At 39.4% G+C, this 18,557-nt stretch overlaps 1 protein-coding gene across 1 annotated transcript in view; it reads left to right on the forward strand.

Moving 5' to 3' along the window:
* Positions 1-18,557, forward strand: part of LOC150089216 (transient receptor potential-gamma protein-like) — a 68,304-nt gene that overhangs the window by 36,430 nt on the left and 13,317 nt on the right. The window contains exons 11-12 of the mRNA XM_090389898.1: positions 3,433-3,628; positions 10,865-11,039. Of these exons, the coding sequence (XP_090246024.1) occupies positions 3,433-3,628; positions 10,865-11,039 (371 nt within the window). The remainder of the gene's footprint in view (positions 1-3,432; positions 3,629-10,864; positions 11,040-18,557) is intronic.

Raw genomic sequence — 18,557 nt, forward strand, 5'->3', positions numbered from 1 at the left:
AGTCAGATATGAAGTCAGAAATGAAGTCAGATATGAAGTCAGATATGAAGTTTTGCTCAGAAAACTTCATATCTGACTGCAGAATCACTCCCAGGTCTTTTTCATTTTCTAACACCCTAAGTGTAGTACCTACAGATTACTACAGAACAAAAATGATTACATAAACCAGTGATATGACCTGTGTTCTGAGAAACTTCGAAGTTTCAAACACTTTTTCAAATACTTTAAGAATTAAGAAATGGCTTTTTTTTATAACTTTTTCCCGTAAACAGTACTTCACCCCTTTAAACATGCCTTTATTCATTCATTCTTTCTTTCTCATTATTCAGTTAGACCGTTTCAATTCTGCTCTGGATATCCGCCCAGCATATCTTTTATGTATCATCATCAATCACATTTTATAAGTATCAGTTCAGCTTTTCCCTTCCTCATGCATATTCCGTGCTTTCTTCACTTGGAAACATGCAGTCACTGTCCACTGTAATGGGTCCTTCGTGGCAACGCCTCTCCTGCCGAGTGAACATTCTTAATGACTTCAACCGACTAAGTATACAGAAGTAAAATAATATAAAAAATATGTATATTTGCACATAAAATATAAAACTGGTAAAAATTGTTCCATTAAAATGAAGTGAAAGCGGGACAGGGTATCACGGGCCAACATGCGATTCCCAAACCGCCTATTTATACTGCACGGAAAATTTCATGTCAGACTGAATCGTAATTATGCAAAGTAATCATAATGTGCAGTGTTCTTAAAAGCATAATACACTGCTCAATATGATACGTAGAACACTTCCGTATGATATTCTCCAGAAAAAAACACGAGTTTTCCCTGCTCGATGGAATGAATACTCTGTGAGTCCACTGCCTAAGGTTAAAGCGCCAACAAGCCTAAAAGATTTCAGACCAATCTCAACTTCTTCCACCCTCCTCAAACTTCTTGAAAAGGTACACCTTCCAGCATTAAACAAACAGCTGATGCCGCAGAAACTGAAACAGTTCCATTTCGCAGTCGCAAATAGATCCTCCATAACAAACCTCATGGCCCCACAGACATCAATTCTTCAAGCCTTCGAAACTAAATCCGAATTAGCTATTGTGTACGCCGATATTGAAGCTGCTTTTGACAGCCTAGACGTCACAGTCCTTCTCAGTCTTCTGCAATTCTTCTTCAGGATTATTGGAGACCTACTAGCTTTCTTCGCCGCCTTATTGAGGAATAGAAACGTCCAGCTCACAATGAAGAAGGCCGACTTTACAAGAAAAATCAATGCAGGAGTCTCACAAGGTGGTGTTCTGTCTGGCCTTCTTTTCTCAGCCATTCTAATTCCTTTCATGCGTCCCCGTGATAATGCTCTAATATATGCCGACGATAAAATGTTTCTTACCTTAATCCCACCGTCTGCAAACCCAATGGCAATTACGTCTTCAATCACAGAGAACTTGACCGCTCTTTCAACTTACTTGAAGATGTTTGGGTTAAACCTTAACCCTTCAAAATCTGCAATAATGATTTACTCATTGAAACAACAACCAACAATAATTCAACCATCAGTTTTGGGTACTCTCATCCCAGTGGTTACTTGCCATAAGGACCTCAGTGTCTATTTTGATCCGAAGCTGAAATTTAATGTTCACACAGAATACCTCCGGAAGCGAATTAACACCCTACGCTGGAGAGCGAAGCAACACTTACTTCATTCCAACGATGCCGCAACCACTACAAGATATCTTCAAGCCACTGTTTATTTTATACGCTGCTGAAATTTGGGCATCTGCGTCGCCCTCACTTCAAAAACCGGTGTTCTCGTGTGAATACTGGACCCTGAAATGGGCCACAAATAAGCATCGCCGATCCCCTCTATTGAGAACAACTGACATGGCTGAGCAGCTAAATGTACCCAGGCTCCCCAGGTTAATTGACAGCAGGCATTTAATGACTACATTAAAAATGTACATAGGAGTGATAAACGCACCAAACATCTTCGATTTCTGTCAGTGGCACAATCCTCTGCCATCCTTGAGGTCAGACCCCACACTAATCCTCAAATACAACCGGTTGAAACTGTGTAATCGTTTCCAACCTGCCCAGGCATTCCCCAAAATTCAGGCACTGCTCCGTCTTGGAGTCAACCTACAGAAAATGGCTACCGACTACAAATACCGTCGCATTCTCCCCGAGTGGATAGCATCTGTTGAACTGGAATAAATTCTTCCAAATTGTGTTACAGTGTTCAGTTCTGTTTCTCTTTATATTTTCCTACTTATTATAATTTCATTTTTAATTTTTGTGTAACTCATAATTTCTCATATAACTGTTATTTTTACCAATTTAATCACATATATAATGTAAAATTTTTCCTTAGTGTAAAACTCCTGGCCATGTTGCCGTGATGAGAATTATTGTTTCTAGTACATGTACTGTACTTAGCAGCAATAAAGAAGTTTATTAAATTAAAACGATTAAAAAAATCGAAAATCTTACATTACAAGTAAGAAATAAAAAAATCAATTGAACACAAGTAAAAATTAATTTAACGGAAAAATTGAAAAATTAAGGTAATGTAAGATTTTCGATTTTTTAATTGTTTTCGTTTTAATTTCTGGAGAGTATCATACGGAAGTGTTCTACATATCATATTGAGGTAAACCTCTCTTATTCTTTTACAAATATATTTCATTATGTATATTTTGGACCTTAAAATTCCAATTTTTTACTTGTGCTGGGTCAGTGTTTTACAGAGTACATTGTGAAACGCTGCTTCTTTTAAGAACCTCAACTTTCCCAGTGTGTTAACAGTGCTGCAAGTGTTGTGGGGAAGGTAGCAAAAACACAATAGTCACAGGAAAGAACTGTTTATTCGTATGCCTTTGATAATTAAATTTCTTCAATGTGATTCTCAGCCATTTCAATAAGGTATTCCCACACATCGTGTCTATGTGAAAAGTTAAGGAAAGTGCAGAAATAGGGAGTTAACAGTCCTGCTGTGTGGAAGGGTGTGAGTGATATAAATAAATAAATGGACTGAGCTGCTGCATGACACTACAGTTTGAACTTGGAAGCATGAACTTGTTGGAAATTCTGGATCGGGAGAACAGATAATAGTCTAGTAGTAGTAGTCATACATACGAATACGAATTTCTGTGGCTTTTATCTCTTCTCCAAGATGAAAGAACTCTTCCGGAAAAGCACACATTAACCAGAGACCTTGCAATACATAAAGTGGTCACTTTCAGACATCTAAAAATACTGGTGTATAATTGTCGCTTTTCAGGTATGTATTGAGGATGCATTTTCAAACAAGCATTTTTTTTGTTTATAAAATTGATCATTTTGTAACTTAATTCTTTATTGTTAATTGTTTTAGTACAAACATACCTAATTAAATTTAGTGTACAGCTCTTTTTATTTATTTATTTATTCTTTAGTCTCTTTGAAACTTCACAGAGCTTATTTTGGGCCAGCTTTGGTTTGATAGATATCCACAACTTCGAACTCACCGGGATCAAGAGTTACACTCGTTTTTGGAGTCTACTGATGTTCGGCTCGTATTCAGTAATCAACATTGTAGTACTGTTAAACCTGCTGATAGCTATGATGAGCAACTCCTATCAGATAATATCGGTAAGCCACGAACCACCCCCGTACTAATTTTTGATGCTTTCAAGATGAATTGATATTATGCCATTATTTTCCTTTCTTAATAGGGCTTTATCAAACTACAACGTTTCAGAGTATTAATACATGCGTGCGCAATTAATGATTTTTTGGTATATCAGGTATTATTATTTAGCAAAGTCATGTCAGACTTTAGATATTGCCAATTGAACAGAACCAAATTCGACTGAGAAAAAAACAAAAAATTGAAGTTTAAACAAAATAATTACGAATTAACAACCTGATCACGGTTTAGCTAAACCTCTCATAGAAGATAGACCCCGAAGGTGATATTAAATGAACTACAATTGCGGGGCGGGTGGGCAAATTGATATATATATATATATATATATATACACTGGTGTTCAAAGAAAGTGCATCACCCCTTAAAATTGTAATTGTCATCAGAATAACGTAAGTATATGGCAATATTTCTTACAGATTGTATCAGATAAGATTGGCACATGTAGGTGATGACGTAATATTGCATCAGCTATAAGTTCAGCTATATAATCACGCTCTACAAGAGTTGCAGTCATTCCTTGCTTGAGCCGACCGGGATAGCCGGGTTGGTAAAGTGCCTGCCTGGCAACCCAAAGGTCGCGGGTTCGATTCCGCCTCGGGCTTGGATCAAAGTACTGAGAAAACCTTGGGATGTGCATTATGGCCACAGAAGCCTATGCGCCAACAACTACCAAAAAAAAAAAAAAAAATTCCTTGCTTGTGCCAGGATGGCGAGTTACGTGCAGTTGACGCCACGAAGAAAGAGTGCTATTGTTGCTTTACGTGAGGAAGGATGTTCTTCCCGTCATATTGCTTATAGAGTGTCTTTTAATCAGCCAGCAGTGAGCAGATTTCTTTCAAAACTCAAGAATACTGGTTCTGCTGATAGGAAAAAAGGAACCGAACGCAAACGAGACTCTACGCCAAAACAGGACTGCGTTTTGAAGCGCTTATGCCTTAAAAACCATAAAGCTTCTTCGTCTGAGCTGAAAAGAGAACGGGAAGAACATACAGGAGTGGTAGCAAGTGCAGTAACAGTCAGAAGACGCCTCTTCAAAAATGGACTTGTAGCCCGTCGTCCTAAAAAGCCCCTCCTCACACAAAAAATAAAAAAGGCCCGATTAATTTGGTGTAAGGAGCAGTGGCGGCTCGTGACTCTTATGTATGGGGGGTCTGCTCCTTAAAGTCACATTAAAGTGCCTTGGTTATAAGACATGTAGACATAGATAGTAATAATAATAAGCAAATACTACAAAACATTAACTGGACACTTACCATTAACAGACTTGGGTAATCTCGAAATTTTATTTAAAAATCAAATCCTTTCTTAAGTTTTTATTTGTTGAAAATAGATTAATAACTTTTTCATTTAAGTTTGGTAAACTATTTAAATCGGCACTGCTCGCTCAGCAGTTCCTTTGACTCGTTTTATCACCTCTAAAAAATGCGTATTGAGAACCTGTCAACTAAGCATTGACTCAACCACTGGGACCAAAATGTGGAACTGTGTAGCGTACAGTTACACCCACGGTTAAACTTCAAAGTTTAAAACGATTTCGTGTTTTTATTCGTTTATTATTGAAATGATTATTGGAAACAGAGAATGAGTATACTATATGCTGGACCTGCTAATAAAAAGATTCTTTGTGTTGCATTGTTCTTCACAAAATTTCATATCACTCCATTGACTGTATATTTAGATTTAAAAAGCTGGGGGTGCTGCAGTTCCGCAGTGCCTACCAACGAGCCGCCCTTGATAAGGAGATTTCAAATGAACCTCTGAGCAGTGGAAGTCAGTTATTTTCTTGGATAAGAAGAAATTCAACCAGCAAGGCTCTAATGGGAGATAAACAATTCGCCGTAACGTGTAAAGTAAAGTGTAAAGTGTGCTTAGTGTCAAACGGCACCAGGGGTTTCCTCCCATCTCCGCGTTGCTTGCATTGTGATGGGTGTGCCAGTTTACTGGAAATGCCAGAGATTCAAAAGTATATGGATATCCACAACGGTCGTGTACCGTTGTTCACCTGGTCATTTAGCCGCTGGACCCCTACTGAGGCGTAGACGTGGTGAATAATACCATCCAGACTGTATGATGTCTACAGTGAAATTCCCCAAATGATATGGGGGTGCATTTCGTATAGCGGAGTAGGTAACCTGCAGTTTATAAAAGGTTCCGTAAATGCCAATGGATGGATACCTGGCTATATTGGAAGGCAAATTGCTGCCAACCATCAGAGAGCATTTCAACCCGCCAAGTAACTGCATCTTCCAGAACGACTGTGCTCCTTGTCATCGGGCGAAAGTGTAAGTAGGCACTTCTGTAGTTACTTTAGCTTCATTTCTGCATTAGAGGTTCGGCAGTAATGTGTTTGCATTTATTACAGGTGAGAAAATGGTTGGAAGAACGGTCCATTACAACTGTTAGCTGGCCAGGAAACTGCCCGGACCTAAATCCTATAGAGAACTGTTGGCATCGTGTGGCAACTGCAGTTGGCAGAAAGAAACCAAAGACCCTTCGTTCACTTCAGGAAGTCATAATTCGTGTTTGGAACCATGAATTATCAGTTGATTATCTTCAGAAATTGATCTTGTCTATGCCTCGACGGTGTGCTGCTGTCATCAGGGCCAGTGGTGGTTCAACTAAATATTAGTTTGCACCTGGTGAACTTTTCATTTTGTTTTCCATTTAAAATGATAAACTGAAGCAAACTGATAACATTTCAGCCACAATTGTCGTGTTTACCAAACCGGTTGTATAAAGGTTGCAAATGCTCATTTTGGAATATTACTTAGCTTTGCCTTAACTATTAATAAATATCTTTTGTTTATATTTCTATTTGTGATGCTAGTCATTAATGTAACATACCATCGCGAGGGAAAAAGGGCTAGAAATATGAAATTCCTAGGTGATGCACTTTATTTGAACAACAGTGTATATATATATATATATATATATATATATATATATATATACACACACACACACACACACACACATATATATATATATATACACACACATATATATACACATACATACACACACACACACACACACACATATATATATATATATATATGTGTGTGTGTGTGTGTGTGTGTGTGTGTGTGTGTGTGTGTGTGTGTGTGTGTGTGTGTGTGTGTATATATATATCTATATAATATATATATATATATATGTTCTCTAACTAAATTACCAATCTTCACTTTTAGCCTTTCTCTGTGTTCAACATACAAACTACAATCATATAATAAATGACTCCAAGTCTCAGTAATTCTTGAACAGGGCCCAGCAGATTTCGGGGCTGGCTCTGACTGCGAACTACCTCGAGCTAATAGTTCGCGCAGTGTCCGACAGATGTCGAGTATCGCTGTGTGTCCCTCAAAAATTTAAAATATCCCGCGGCGCCCAGTTTGGTAACCGCTGCCTTAAGGGACAGATAAATGTCCTCCAACCAACATCTGTGCAAATCAAAGGGTAGATGTTTTTGCACAGATAAGAGAAACATGCCGGAAAAATCGCACCACACCAAAACATGCGCACAGGTAACGAAAATATTCCTTTGCTTCCATCCCGAAAGCTTTAGCTGTATAATCATGGCTGTTTTATTTGTACTTCATTTGTAAAATTAAAATTAATTGTACAGTTACACTGCGAAACTAAGTTTGCTGCTAAGTACAGTATACCGCTATTTATTTAAAACGTAAGCAATCCCCCACTGGAGCAGTGTATTTTATTTAAGGTGCATAGTGAAATACCGAGACAACTGCTGGTGAAGGGCCTACGCAAAGAAACTTCGTTGGCTCGTGCTACGTATGGACTGCGACTGTGGACTTCATATATGGAGTTATATGAGGCTTTTACCTAAATTCGTTGGGCTTAAATTTAAATTAAGAAAAATATTTGGCAATAGTGAAATTATAGTATCCTTATAATACCGTGATAAATCTGACTAAAAAATGAATAGCAAATGCTTAGAAAACGGTACTCACCTTGTATAAATCTGCAATAAAATTTTTTGGTAGATGGTGGTTAACATTTCAGAGGTTAAATTTCGGTTGAAAGTAGCATTAAATAGAACTAAGGCGGGGAATGGGATGAAAATATTTTAAACAGATTTTAAAATGAGCGCAAGGAAGTAGAAATGCAGATCTCCAATCCTTGGTTGTCATAAAGAGGTTAAAAGACGTAAATGAAAAAAAAAAAAAAAAAAAAGAGAAGACCGGTGGTGCCAATAGTCGTTACGATGGACTTTCGTGAGTAAACCGTCATCAGTTGGCAAATGGAAGAGAAGTGAGCGCGTGTTGTATTTTAAAGTTTATCTAAATTCCCATTATGCTCTTTTTGACACGTGGGAACTTTAGCCGCGAGAGGTTCCAAGCCGGTGAAAGGTTGAAGGGAAGTTTAGCGTTAATAATGTTGAGATCAGAATGGTGTCGGTACCATTCGATGGTGGCGAGATTCGATTTATCTCGCCACTATTGAAAACCAAATTTTACAACCTTTCCCCTCTGAAATTAAATTATACATCCGCTACGCCGATGATATCCTAATAATAGGCAACAGAACAACCATAGACAATCTTTTTTTAAAATTCAATACAATACATGACAGGCTAAACCTTACCCTCGAAATCGCAACGGACAACCAGATTAATTTTCTTAACCTCACTATTTATACAACAGACACAAATTTAAATACCAAGATTTTCAGAAAAAATACGCACACCAGTAAATATCTATATTTCACTTCACATCATCCATCCCCTTAGTACCAAAAAAGCCGTCCTACCCAACCAAATCTACAACGCTATCAAATTCACCTCTTCACGAAACGATCTACACAATGAACTTCAATACCTTACTGATAAATTCATAGCCAGGAGCTATCCCCTCAACTCAACCAACACATAATATCCACCGTTAAAAATAGTATTAATAACCCCACCAGACACAGTCACAAGACAAATACTCGCATAGTTCTCCCTTACCATAGTGAACTCGCAGCACAATTCCGACGTACATTCAAAGATACCGACATCTCACTCACCTTCTCCACTTACAATAAACTAGGTTCCCTATTTAATTCTTACAAAGATACATACAAATATCCCATCAATGATCTCAATAACTTAATATATCTCATAAAATGCCAACCGAACTGCGACACCTGTTACATTTGTACATTTGTACAAATGTAACAGGTGTCGACACTATTGTACAAATTGGAGCAGAATGGTATTAAGGGTAAGTTGCTACCATGGATAAAAGGATGGTTAAGTGCAAGAAGACAGAGGGTGGTAATCAATGGGTGCTGCTCTTCTTGGACTAATGTTATTAGTGGAGTCCCACAGGGTTCGGTGTTAGGTCCACTGTTGTTTTGTATATTTATCAATGATATTGATGAAGGTATATCAGGCTTAATGTCGAAGTTTGCAGATGATACAAAGGTTGGCAGGGTTGTTAATGACAGTAATGGCAGTGCGCTACTGCAATAGGGTCTAGATAATTTGGGCAGATGGGCTAAGAAGTGGCAACTGAAGTTTAACCTTGACAAATGCAAAGTACTGCATATGGGTAGAAGTAACCCCAGAGAAACGTACCAACTGTTTGGTACTACACTTAAGGTGGTAGAAAATGAAAAAGACCTGGGAGTAATTGTGCAGTCAGATATGAAGTTCTCTGAGCAATGCAGACAGGCTGCCAGGGCAGGTCATGGGGTTTTGTCAATGATATATAGGAATTTTGCTAGCAGGGAAAAGGAAGTGATTATCCCTCTGTATAAGGCAATGGTCAGACCACGCCTTGAGTACTGCGTACAGGTCTGGAGGCCTCATTTTAGGAAGGATGTAGATTTGCTTGAGCGTGTACAAAGAAGGAACAAGATTGGTGAGGGGAATGAAGGGATCCTCTTACCAAGAGAGGCTTAAGTTCTGCAAATTGCAGTGGCTGGAGACTAGGCACCTGCACGGTGATCTGATTGAGGTGTATAAGGCCTTGAATGGGTTGAGCACGCTGAATTCTGATGGGATCCTTCCACTTGTTCAGATTACGAACCTAAGGGGGCATAGATTCAAATTAAGAAAAGACAAATGTAGAATAGATGTGCGGAAATTTGCCTTTAGCCAGCGGTTGGTTAATTGCTGGAACAAACTTCCATCTGTCGTTGTGGAAGTTGATAGGTTGAATAAATTTAAGGAGAACTGGACAGGCATTTGGAGGGAATGGTGTGATTTTTTTTTTTGGCTGATGCTGCATAAGCTCATACATTTGCTTTCTTGCATCACATGCCACTACTACTACTACTACTACTACTACTACATCGGCAGCACAACCACCAAATTCGGTTCCTCCACAACTTCCAATACCCGCGCATACTACCACTTCAACAGTTTCAAGACGAGTCAATCCTGCACTGAGTTAACCACCCATTCTCAAACCCACAACCACATCCCCCTTGTTGACTCTGCCATCACTATTATTAAACTTAGATCGAGCTACAGAATTCTTCAATATGAAGCTCTCACCATCGAATGGTACCGACACCATTCTGATCTCAACATTATTAACGCTAAACTTCCCTTCAAACTTTCACCGGCTTGGAACCTCTCGCGGCTAAAGTTCCCACGTGTCAAAAAGAGCATAATGGGAGTTTAGATAAACTTTAAAATACAACACGCGCTCACTTCTCTTCCATTTGCCAACTGATGGCGGTTTACTCATGAAAGTCCATCGTAACGACTATTGGCACCACCGGTCTTCTCTTTTTTTTTTTTTTTCATTTACGTCTTTTAACCTCTTTATGACAACCAAGGATTGGAGATCTGCATTTCTACTTCCTTGCGCTCATTTTAAAATCTGTTTAAAATATTTTCATCCCATTCCCCGCCTTAGTTCTATTTAATGCTACTTTCAACCTAAATTTAACCACCATGTACCAAAAAATTTTATTGCAGATTTATACAAGGTGAGCACCGTTTTCTAAGCATTTGCTATTCATTTTTTAGAAAAATATTTGGCTGATAATCGTACACAGGTTTTAGAAAAGTTTTCCTGGTTGTTTCCTTTCTCTGGGCTTTCAGAAGCTTAACCTCATTCAAACCGCCACGACTCGGTATAAAAACTTTGAAATAATTGTATTCTGATACTGTTAGGTGGGATTTCAATAACTGATCTTTAAAACATTCATTTCGATTTAAGGAAAGATCAGACATGGAATGGAAATTTGCCAGGAGTAAATTATGGATGAGCTATTTTGAAGACGGATCAACAGTGCCGCCTCCTTTCAATATTATTCCGTCGCCTAAGTTTTTCAAGCGCCTCTTCAGATGTCAACGAAAACTACAGTCAGTGTCACTGGAGGTAAACCTTTTCAGTTAATACTGTATATTGTTAATTGTTAATTTTAATTGTTAGTATTATACACATTCAAGATAGTATTATACACCTTACTCCACCTAAGTGGTATCTGATAGGGTAAGGTCCGAAGAATACAGTGGATGTGAAATTTTTGGTTTCCCAACAAAGCTCTTCAATTTTTGCCACACACGTGATTCGAATAGTATGAGCATGCACTTCATCCTGATCTAAAATAGCATTCTTGTGACTGACTTAAAAAGGAAGTTTTCCTTGTAATTCAGCACTGAAACTTTGAAACCGTTAGCAACATACTTCGGCCAAAATAGACGTCAAATTATTCTTCGGGTAAACATCGTCACCTCTTGATTGTTTTAGCAGATTAGCCGGAAAAAAAATTACTGTCGACAGCAACTTAATATTGCAATAAAATGACTCATTTTTGGTCCCTGATAAATAAGTTCCTTTAAAAACGGTGCTGCTTGAATGTCGCGAGAATGCTTACCCGATCTCACACGTTGTCTGGTTACAACATGTGAGCAATTTTATTTCCAAGTCTCGACATTGTTTCCAGTTGTTGCAAGTGACAATGAACGTTCGAATGGGTTAGATGGAACAGATCCAATTGATCTTCTAAGAAGGTATCAAGCCAAATGCTTTCCATCGGTTACACTACAGTCATCATACCCGAACTCGTACAACTACAGCTGAAACTTCCTCGCAATCAGAACTTCCCTAAGATATATATCTTTAGTAAAAATGTGGCTACATTCTTTATTCCCTTTTCATCATATGCCTAATGCGCTCTTCTGAGATCTTTTTTCTAATAGATGGAGAAGTGAGACACTGCTAACCAATTAAAACCAATATGCACACGATGCCACGTCTTAATATCAACATAGAAATAAGATTATTTGGGCAGACCGAGTCAGCTATAAATTTTTTTTGCGGTACAGGAAGCTGTACCAAGGAAATTCAAGGTATCCCATGATTTCTGTCCACTTAATGACATTACTTGAGAATAATACTCTGTTATGTGTACAGAATAAAAAAAAACAAAAACTGCAGCCATTATCAACCCACTGCAGGATGGAAGCCTCCTCAACAATTTATGCTGAGGGAATGAACCATAATCTGCCACGCTGGTCCAGTGCGGGTTAGCAGTGAGGGGCTTTAACGCCGTTCTATGAAGTGTGTTAAGCATATCACTAACGTACTGCGTGGGTCTGATTTCAGCGTATGTATTGCATTTGTACTACTTGATCAAATCAGAGATTATCATCGATCAGAATTCATTTTTATTACTTTTTAAATTTATTTGACGAAAAAAGTAATTGATTAGGAAAAGAAAACATTACCGGAAATGAAAGTTACGAGCTAAAGTAACAAATGAACTTAATCTTAACTTTTTCCTAAAAAAATAAGAATTAAATAATGTAAACAATTTTCGTAAAATTGCTACACTATATTTGAAATACTGCATTCAGTGTATTAACCAGCCTCCGTCGCAGAACGCCAGGAATCTATGACGTACTATTTTATTTGGCACAAATCTGACGGGAATATTCACTGAGCCAATCCGTATCCAATGAAGAACTATTACAACAAATAGCATAGTCATTACTTTCTAGATATACTGGAGATAATTACATCTAATCTGGTGAATTAAACTGGAAAATGATATGAAGAATGGTGGCCACATGAAAATAGTCGACTTCATGTGAACAGAAATACTGGCTGTGGAGAAAGAGATTCCATAGCAGAAATAAAAGTTCAAAGGTTACAAGCATTCCTATTGTCTTAAACTTAAGTCTCGATAGTGGTTATAATCAGTGTCCTCCCCAAACCGTGTGGAAAAGGTGTGGGTTCGAATCAAATCAATGAACTATATCGGCCTTTTCCACACTGTGGCTGAGTTAGTCCGTCTCATGTGAAGATAGCAAGGTTTTTTCCTCCCGGAATATCAGTTTTCTGGTCCAGCAAAACAAACAAACTGAGAAGATGACACATGCAATTTACAAACATGAAAAAGAAAGCAAACTCAATGAATGAGTTTGCTTTCTCGGGTAACACTAATCTGCAATACATATTTTTGTATTAAGCTCCCATGCGTACTGTCCTAATGAAAATAGGTTCCTGTCGTCCGCTGTTGCGGAGCACTGTAGCTCTTCTTAATAGGTAGCAGTAGTAGACGCACGTAATGCAAGAAAGCAAGCGCATATAGAATCAGCTAAAAAAACAATTTCACACATCCATTCCTTCTAAAAGTTTGTCCAGTTCCGCCTTGAATTTATTTAAGATAAACTTCCACAACAACAGATGGAAGTTTGTTCCTGCAATCAATTACCCGCTGGCTAAAGGCAAATTTCCACACATCTATTCTACAATTATATTTCCACAATTTGAATTTATGCCGCCTCAGGTTCGTAATCTGAGCAAGCGGAAGAATCCCATCAGAATTGAGCCTGCTCAACCTATTAAAGGCATTATACCCCTTAATCAGATCACCTCGCAGGTGCTTGGTCTCCAGACGCTGCAATTTGCAGAACTTAAGCTTTTCTTGGTAAGAGGACCCCTTCGCTCCCCTCACCAATCTTGTCGCCCTTCTCTGTACTCGTTCAAGCAACTCTACATCTTTCCTAAAATGAGGCCTCCAGACCTGTACTCAAAGAGTGGCCTGACCATTGCCTTATACAAAAGGATAATCACCTCATTTTCCCTACTAGCAAAATTCCTGTTTATCATTGACAATACCACATGATAGCCTGTCTGAACTGTTCAGAAAACTTCATATCTGACTGCACAATTATTCCAGGGTCTTTTTCATTTTCTACCAACCCATATGCAGTTATTTATTTGGAATGGATTTCTGGTCAGGATCCTTGGATTTGGCTTGCTAAAAGCACCCGGCCTTGAAACTGACTAACTCAAGATACCGAGGAGGAAATCCACAACTACCGACAGCTTGTCTCGAACCCCGCACACTCCACTCAGTACAGCCTTACGCTCTTGCTAACATGGCTACCGCTTCCCCTATGCAGCACTTTGCATTTGTCAATGTTAAACTTCAGTTTCCACTTCTCCTCCCATCTGCCCAACTTTTCCAGATCCTGCTGCAGCTGCACACTGCCATTACTGTCATTAACAACCCTGCCAACCATCGTATCAACTGCATACTTGGCTATTAATCCTGATATACCTTCATCAATATCATTGATAAATATACAAAACAACAGTGGGCTCAACACCGAATCCTGAGGGACTCCACTAATAACATTAGTCCACGAAGAGCAGCGTCCATTGATTACCACTCTCTGTCTTCTCCCACTCAACTACCCTTTTATCCATTGTAGCAACTTGCCCTTAATAGCATACTGCTCCAGGTCTGTAGTAGCACGTAATCCAGCATTTGCCTAAAAAAGGCCAGCGGATATTGCAACCGTGTAGGCTCTAATTAATTGGTAGGGCAGTGTATAAGCTACCGATAATCGCTATTAAGAAAAGTAGACCAGAGTTAATGATTATAGTTTTTATCAGTAAATAATGAACTTTTTCCTATTTTTTTTTTTACCAGGAGAAAGAAGGCAAAAACAGACATTACAAATATCAGGTAAGTAGATGAAGATATAATCTGGAACAAATATTTGCTTCATTTATTTATTATTTAAACATACACCATATTATCAAAAGTCACTGGACACCCCTTCTGATTTGAATATGCCTGTTTTCCATTTGCTTATTTGACATTTATTTGTTTCACTCTTTTTTTTTAATCATATAACGATGTGCAGTCAAGCGGCTGTGATCAACAGTTACGTTAACAATCTAAATGAGTTATCATCGGAAACGACCAGAGTTTGAAAGAGTTATAATAATAGGATGATATATCAGTGATTTTTCTAAGCGATCCACAGTTGTTATTTTTTAAATATTCTGAAGTAAACTGTGAGTAATATAGTGAATCACTGGAAGACTGCTTGAACACAAATACACCTAACTGTTCCGGTAGGCCATGAACATCTGTAACGCAGATTGTTTATCTTTTAGGAGAGCGGCTTGTATATGAAAATGGAATTCTCCACAGTTGAGGAGGGAGTGTTATGATGTGGGGTTGCTTTTAAATCTGTCTGGTTTTTTGCTGTGCTCGGAACTGCCGTTACCACTGTATTTGGACATTCTAGAAAATTATTCACTGCTAACACTATCGCAGTAGCTATAGAAATGGTTCCTGTAGCTTCCAACGTGATAATGTTCCATGATACAAACACCCTGCTAGAAGTAAAGTGAAACGGACTGATCAACAAATTCCCGACTTTAACTCTATTGAACACACATGGGACAAACTAATGTCGTATTCAAACTATTTCCTCTAAGGAGCTGGTCCCGACTTTTTCAGGAGGAGGAGGAGGAAGCGCAATTGTTCTGCAGCACCTATCAAAATATTGTAGAAAGGTATATCTTTTATCATCAGTCAATCATCAATCTTTTATAGCTGTCATTAAATATTTCAAATATTTTAACCTTTGTTTTTCTTTCCCTTATTATTAGATTTTTTACATCAAATTATTTTCCCACCTTCTATTTGATGCTTGATGTTTCTTTGTAATTTATTAATTATTATTTTTTCTCCCTTATAGCTTCTTTCCTGCTAATTGTCTTATTAATTCAGCCTTTACTTTCGGATAATTCAATACATATTTTAGGTTCACATTCTTTTCCTATCTTCCACCTTAATTTTTCTATTTCCTTCTAATTTTGGCACCTTGTGTTCTTTGCAATTCCATCTGTTTGCATTTCTTGTGTCTCGCTTTATTACTTCTCACTTAAATATATATACTTTTGTATCCTTTGCTGCTGCTTAGCGCACACAATTGTCATTTAACCTTTTTAACTTTGAAAATATAATTTACATATACTTCCATATTTCTCTCTTCAACTCATTTTATCCATACTATATATATATATATATATATAGTCTCTCTCTCTCTATATATATATATATATATATATATAGAGAGAGAGAGAGAGAGAGAGAGAGAGGTGTATTTGTATTTCTTCACAAGCGACACCACGTCCCCGAGTCTTACATAACAAAACACACGAAGAGTGCATAAACCGTCTAAGCCAACTGCATTTTTTTTTTTTTTTGGTAGTTGTTGGCGCATCGGCTTCTGTGGCCATAGTGCACCTCCCAAGGTTTTTTGCAGTACTGTACTTTGATCCAAGCCCGAGGCGCGATTCGAAATCGTGACTTTTGGGTTGCCAGGCAGGCACTTTACCCACCTGGCTAGCCCGGTCGGCCCAACTGCATTAAAGCTAGAGTTAATCTATGAATTTCTCTTTTACATATAAATCGTATGAATAAATAGAAATAATAATTGTTGGTTTTCCATTTGCCCGATTTTAATGAAATTTGGTATGGCTCGGCAAATACTGTTTACTTTTGGACGGACGGACGAACGAACGAATATGGTAAAGACAATAGGTGCTTGGCATATACACTGAGTGGAGAGAAATCATGGGATAGCTACCTAGCAACGGGTAGGCCCACATTTCGCCGGATAAGGGCAGTCACACGACGAAGCATTGAGTCCACTAGTTCACAAAAGCGTTCCACAGGTATTTTCATTGAATGGACCTTTCCACAGCATCCCAAAGTGGAAAGGTCCACAAGTGAAGCGGCTTCCCCGGTGAACGGGGAAGCCATTCCATGGTGATAAAATCTGCGGAATGCTCTTCGAACCATGTTCTAGTCACCACGGCTCTGTGGGGAGGCGCACTGTCCTGCTGGAAGAGTCCATTGCCCTGTGGATGCACGTTGACCATGAAGGGATGCAGATGGTCTGCAAGGATAGACAAGTAACCTTGACCATTCAGAGATGCATCTAGACGTACCAGAGATTCCAACGTGGGCCAATTAAACACGCCCCAGACCATTACCGACGGTTCCCCTGCCCGAACAGTTCCTTGTTGACCTGACGGGTGCATAACCTCGTGCGGTTTCCGCCAGATACACACCCTCCCGTCCGCTTGAAATAACTGGAAACGGAACTCATCGGACCAGGAGACCCGTCTCCAATCATCCAAGGTCTAGTGCTGATGTTCTTTCGCCCAGTTGAGGCGTAGAGTCCTGTATCGTGGTGTTAGCAATGGGACTCTGGCGGTTCGGCAGCTCCCATAACCTATTGTGGCTAATGATCGCCTGAGGATCTTGGTGGAGACGTTTCTAGCACCTCCCTCGTTGAAGTCGGCGGTGATTTGTGCCACTGTCGCTCTCCAGTTGTCTGAAACAGTACCAGCCACACGTCCACATTCATCCACTACATTTCTCCGCCCACAGCGCTGTCAACGATGAGATGTTATTCTGGAAATGGCGTATTCCTGGTACACTCTTGATACTGTCGAACGGGGACAGTGCAATTTCTGTACCACCTCTGCGATAGAGTGACCCATGCATCTGGCATCCACTATCATCCCTCTTTCAATGTCGGTTAACTCATGACGTTTATCCATACTGGCATCGAATTACCGTCTACGTGAATTCAGTATACCTATATAACTGCAAAGCGGTGGGTTCGTCCACTGGCGAGAGGGGACAGCATCGTGTTGCCCAGGAACCAAGTATCCCATGAATTCTGCCCCTAGTGGGATCCTACATTGCCCGCCACCACCACTGGGAGGTGAGCCAGACTGCCCGTTATACTCTGACTGGTCTCTGCCAGAGTCGCCTGAGCTTCCTGACAGAGACCAAGTATATAAAAAAAAAAAGAAAAAAAAACTTTTTGTTGAAGAGAGCACACTAGAAATTAGAATAAGAGTAGAGTGGGTCAGAATGTAGGGTAAGGAACAGAGATGGACCAAGGTGAAGGGCCTACCCGGTGATTTAAGGCGAAGTGGGGAAGAGGGTATAGGGAATTAAAGTCACAGGGGCAGGTGCCCCTGTATGAGCGCGATTGGCCTTGCGCTCTGAAGGGATATGCCACAGTCAGCAGCATAGATCCCGCACCCACAAGAGGGTACCAGCATAATCCTACCCTATAGTGGGGTTTGCATTATAGCTTGGTTGCTATAATTTAATGCACACTAGGAATTAGAGTAAAATGTGGGTAATGCATTTATTCTATTGCATTTATATCCCTGTTGAGGTTTGCAATGGTGGTAGAATGTTCCGGTCAGGCCTGTCATGGGTGTGATAAACCCGTCTGGTGTTAACAACTGCCTGTACAAATCGTGTGAAGGCTGCATAAGATGTTTCATCGTTTATGAGGATGTGCTCCTGTTGGCAGTGGTTCGATTGTGTCTCGGTGAAGAGTCGTAGGCAGTAATCATCATATGAGGGGCACTCGTACATGACATGGACCCAGGACTCCTCATCTGCACAGTGGTAGTAAGGATTGTTTTTGATACCGAGCGCTGTTAACTTTTGCTGGAATGGGCTGTGCCCAGTAAGCAGAAAGGTTGCCTGCAGTCCCGGTGAATACCAGGGAGGAGGCTTGGGATAGGTAAGGGCGATTGTGGGGAAGAACTTGTTAGTTAC

The sequence above is a fragment of the Mastigoproctus giganteus genome, chromosome 2 (genome assembly GCF_048544385.1).
Source record: "Mastigoproctus giganteus isolate SK-2022 chromosome 2, ASM4854438v1, whole genome shotgun sequence".
NCBI classification, from domain to species: Eukaryota; Metazoa; Arthropoda; class Arachnida; order Uropygi; family Thelyphonidae; genus Mastigoproctus; species Mastigoproctus giganteus.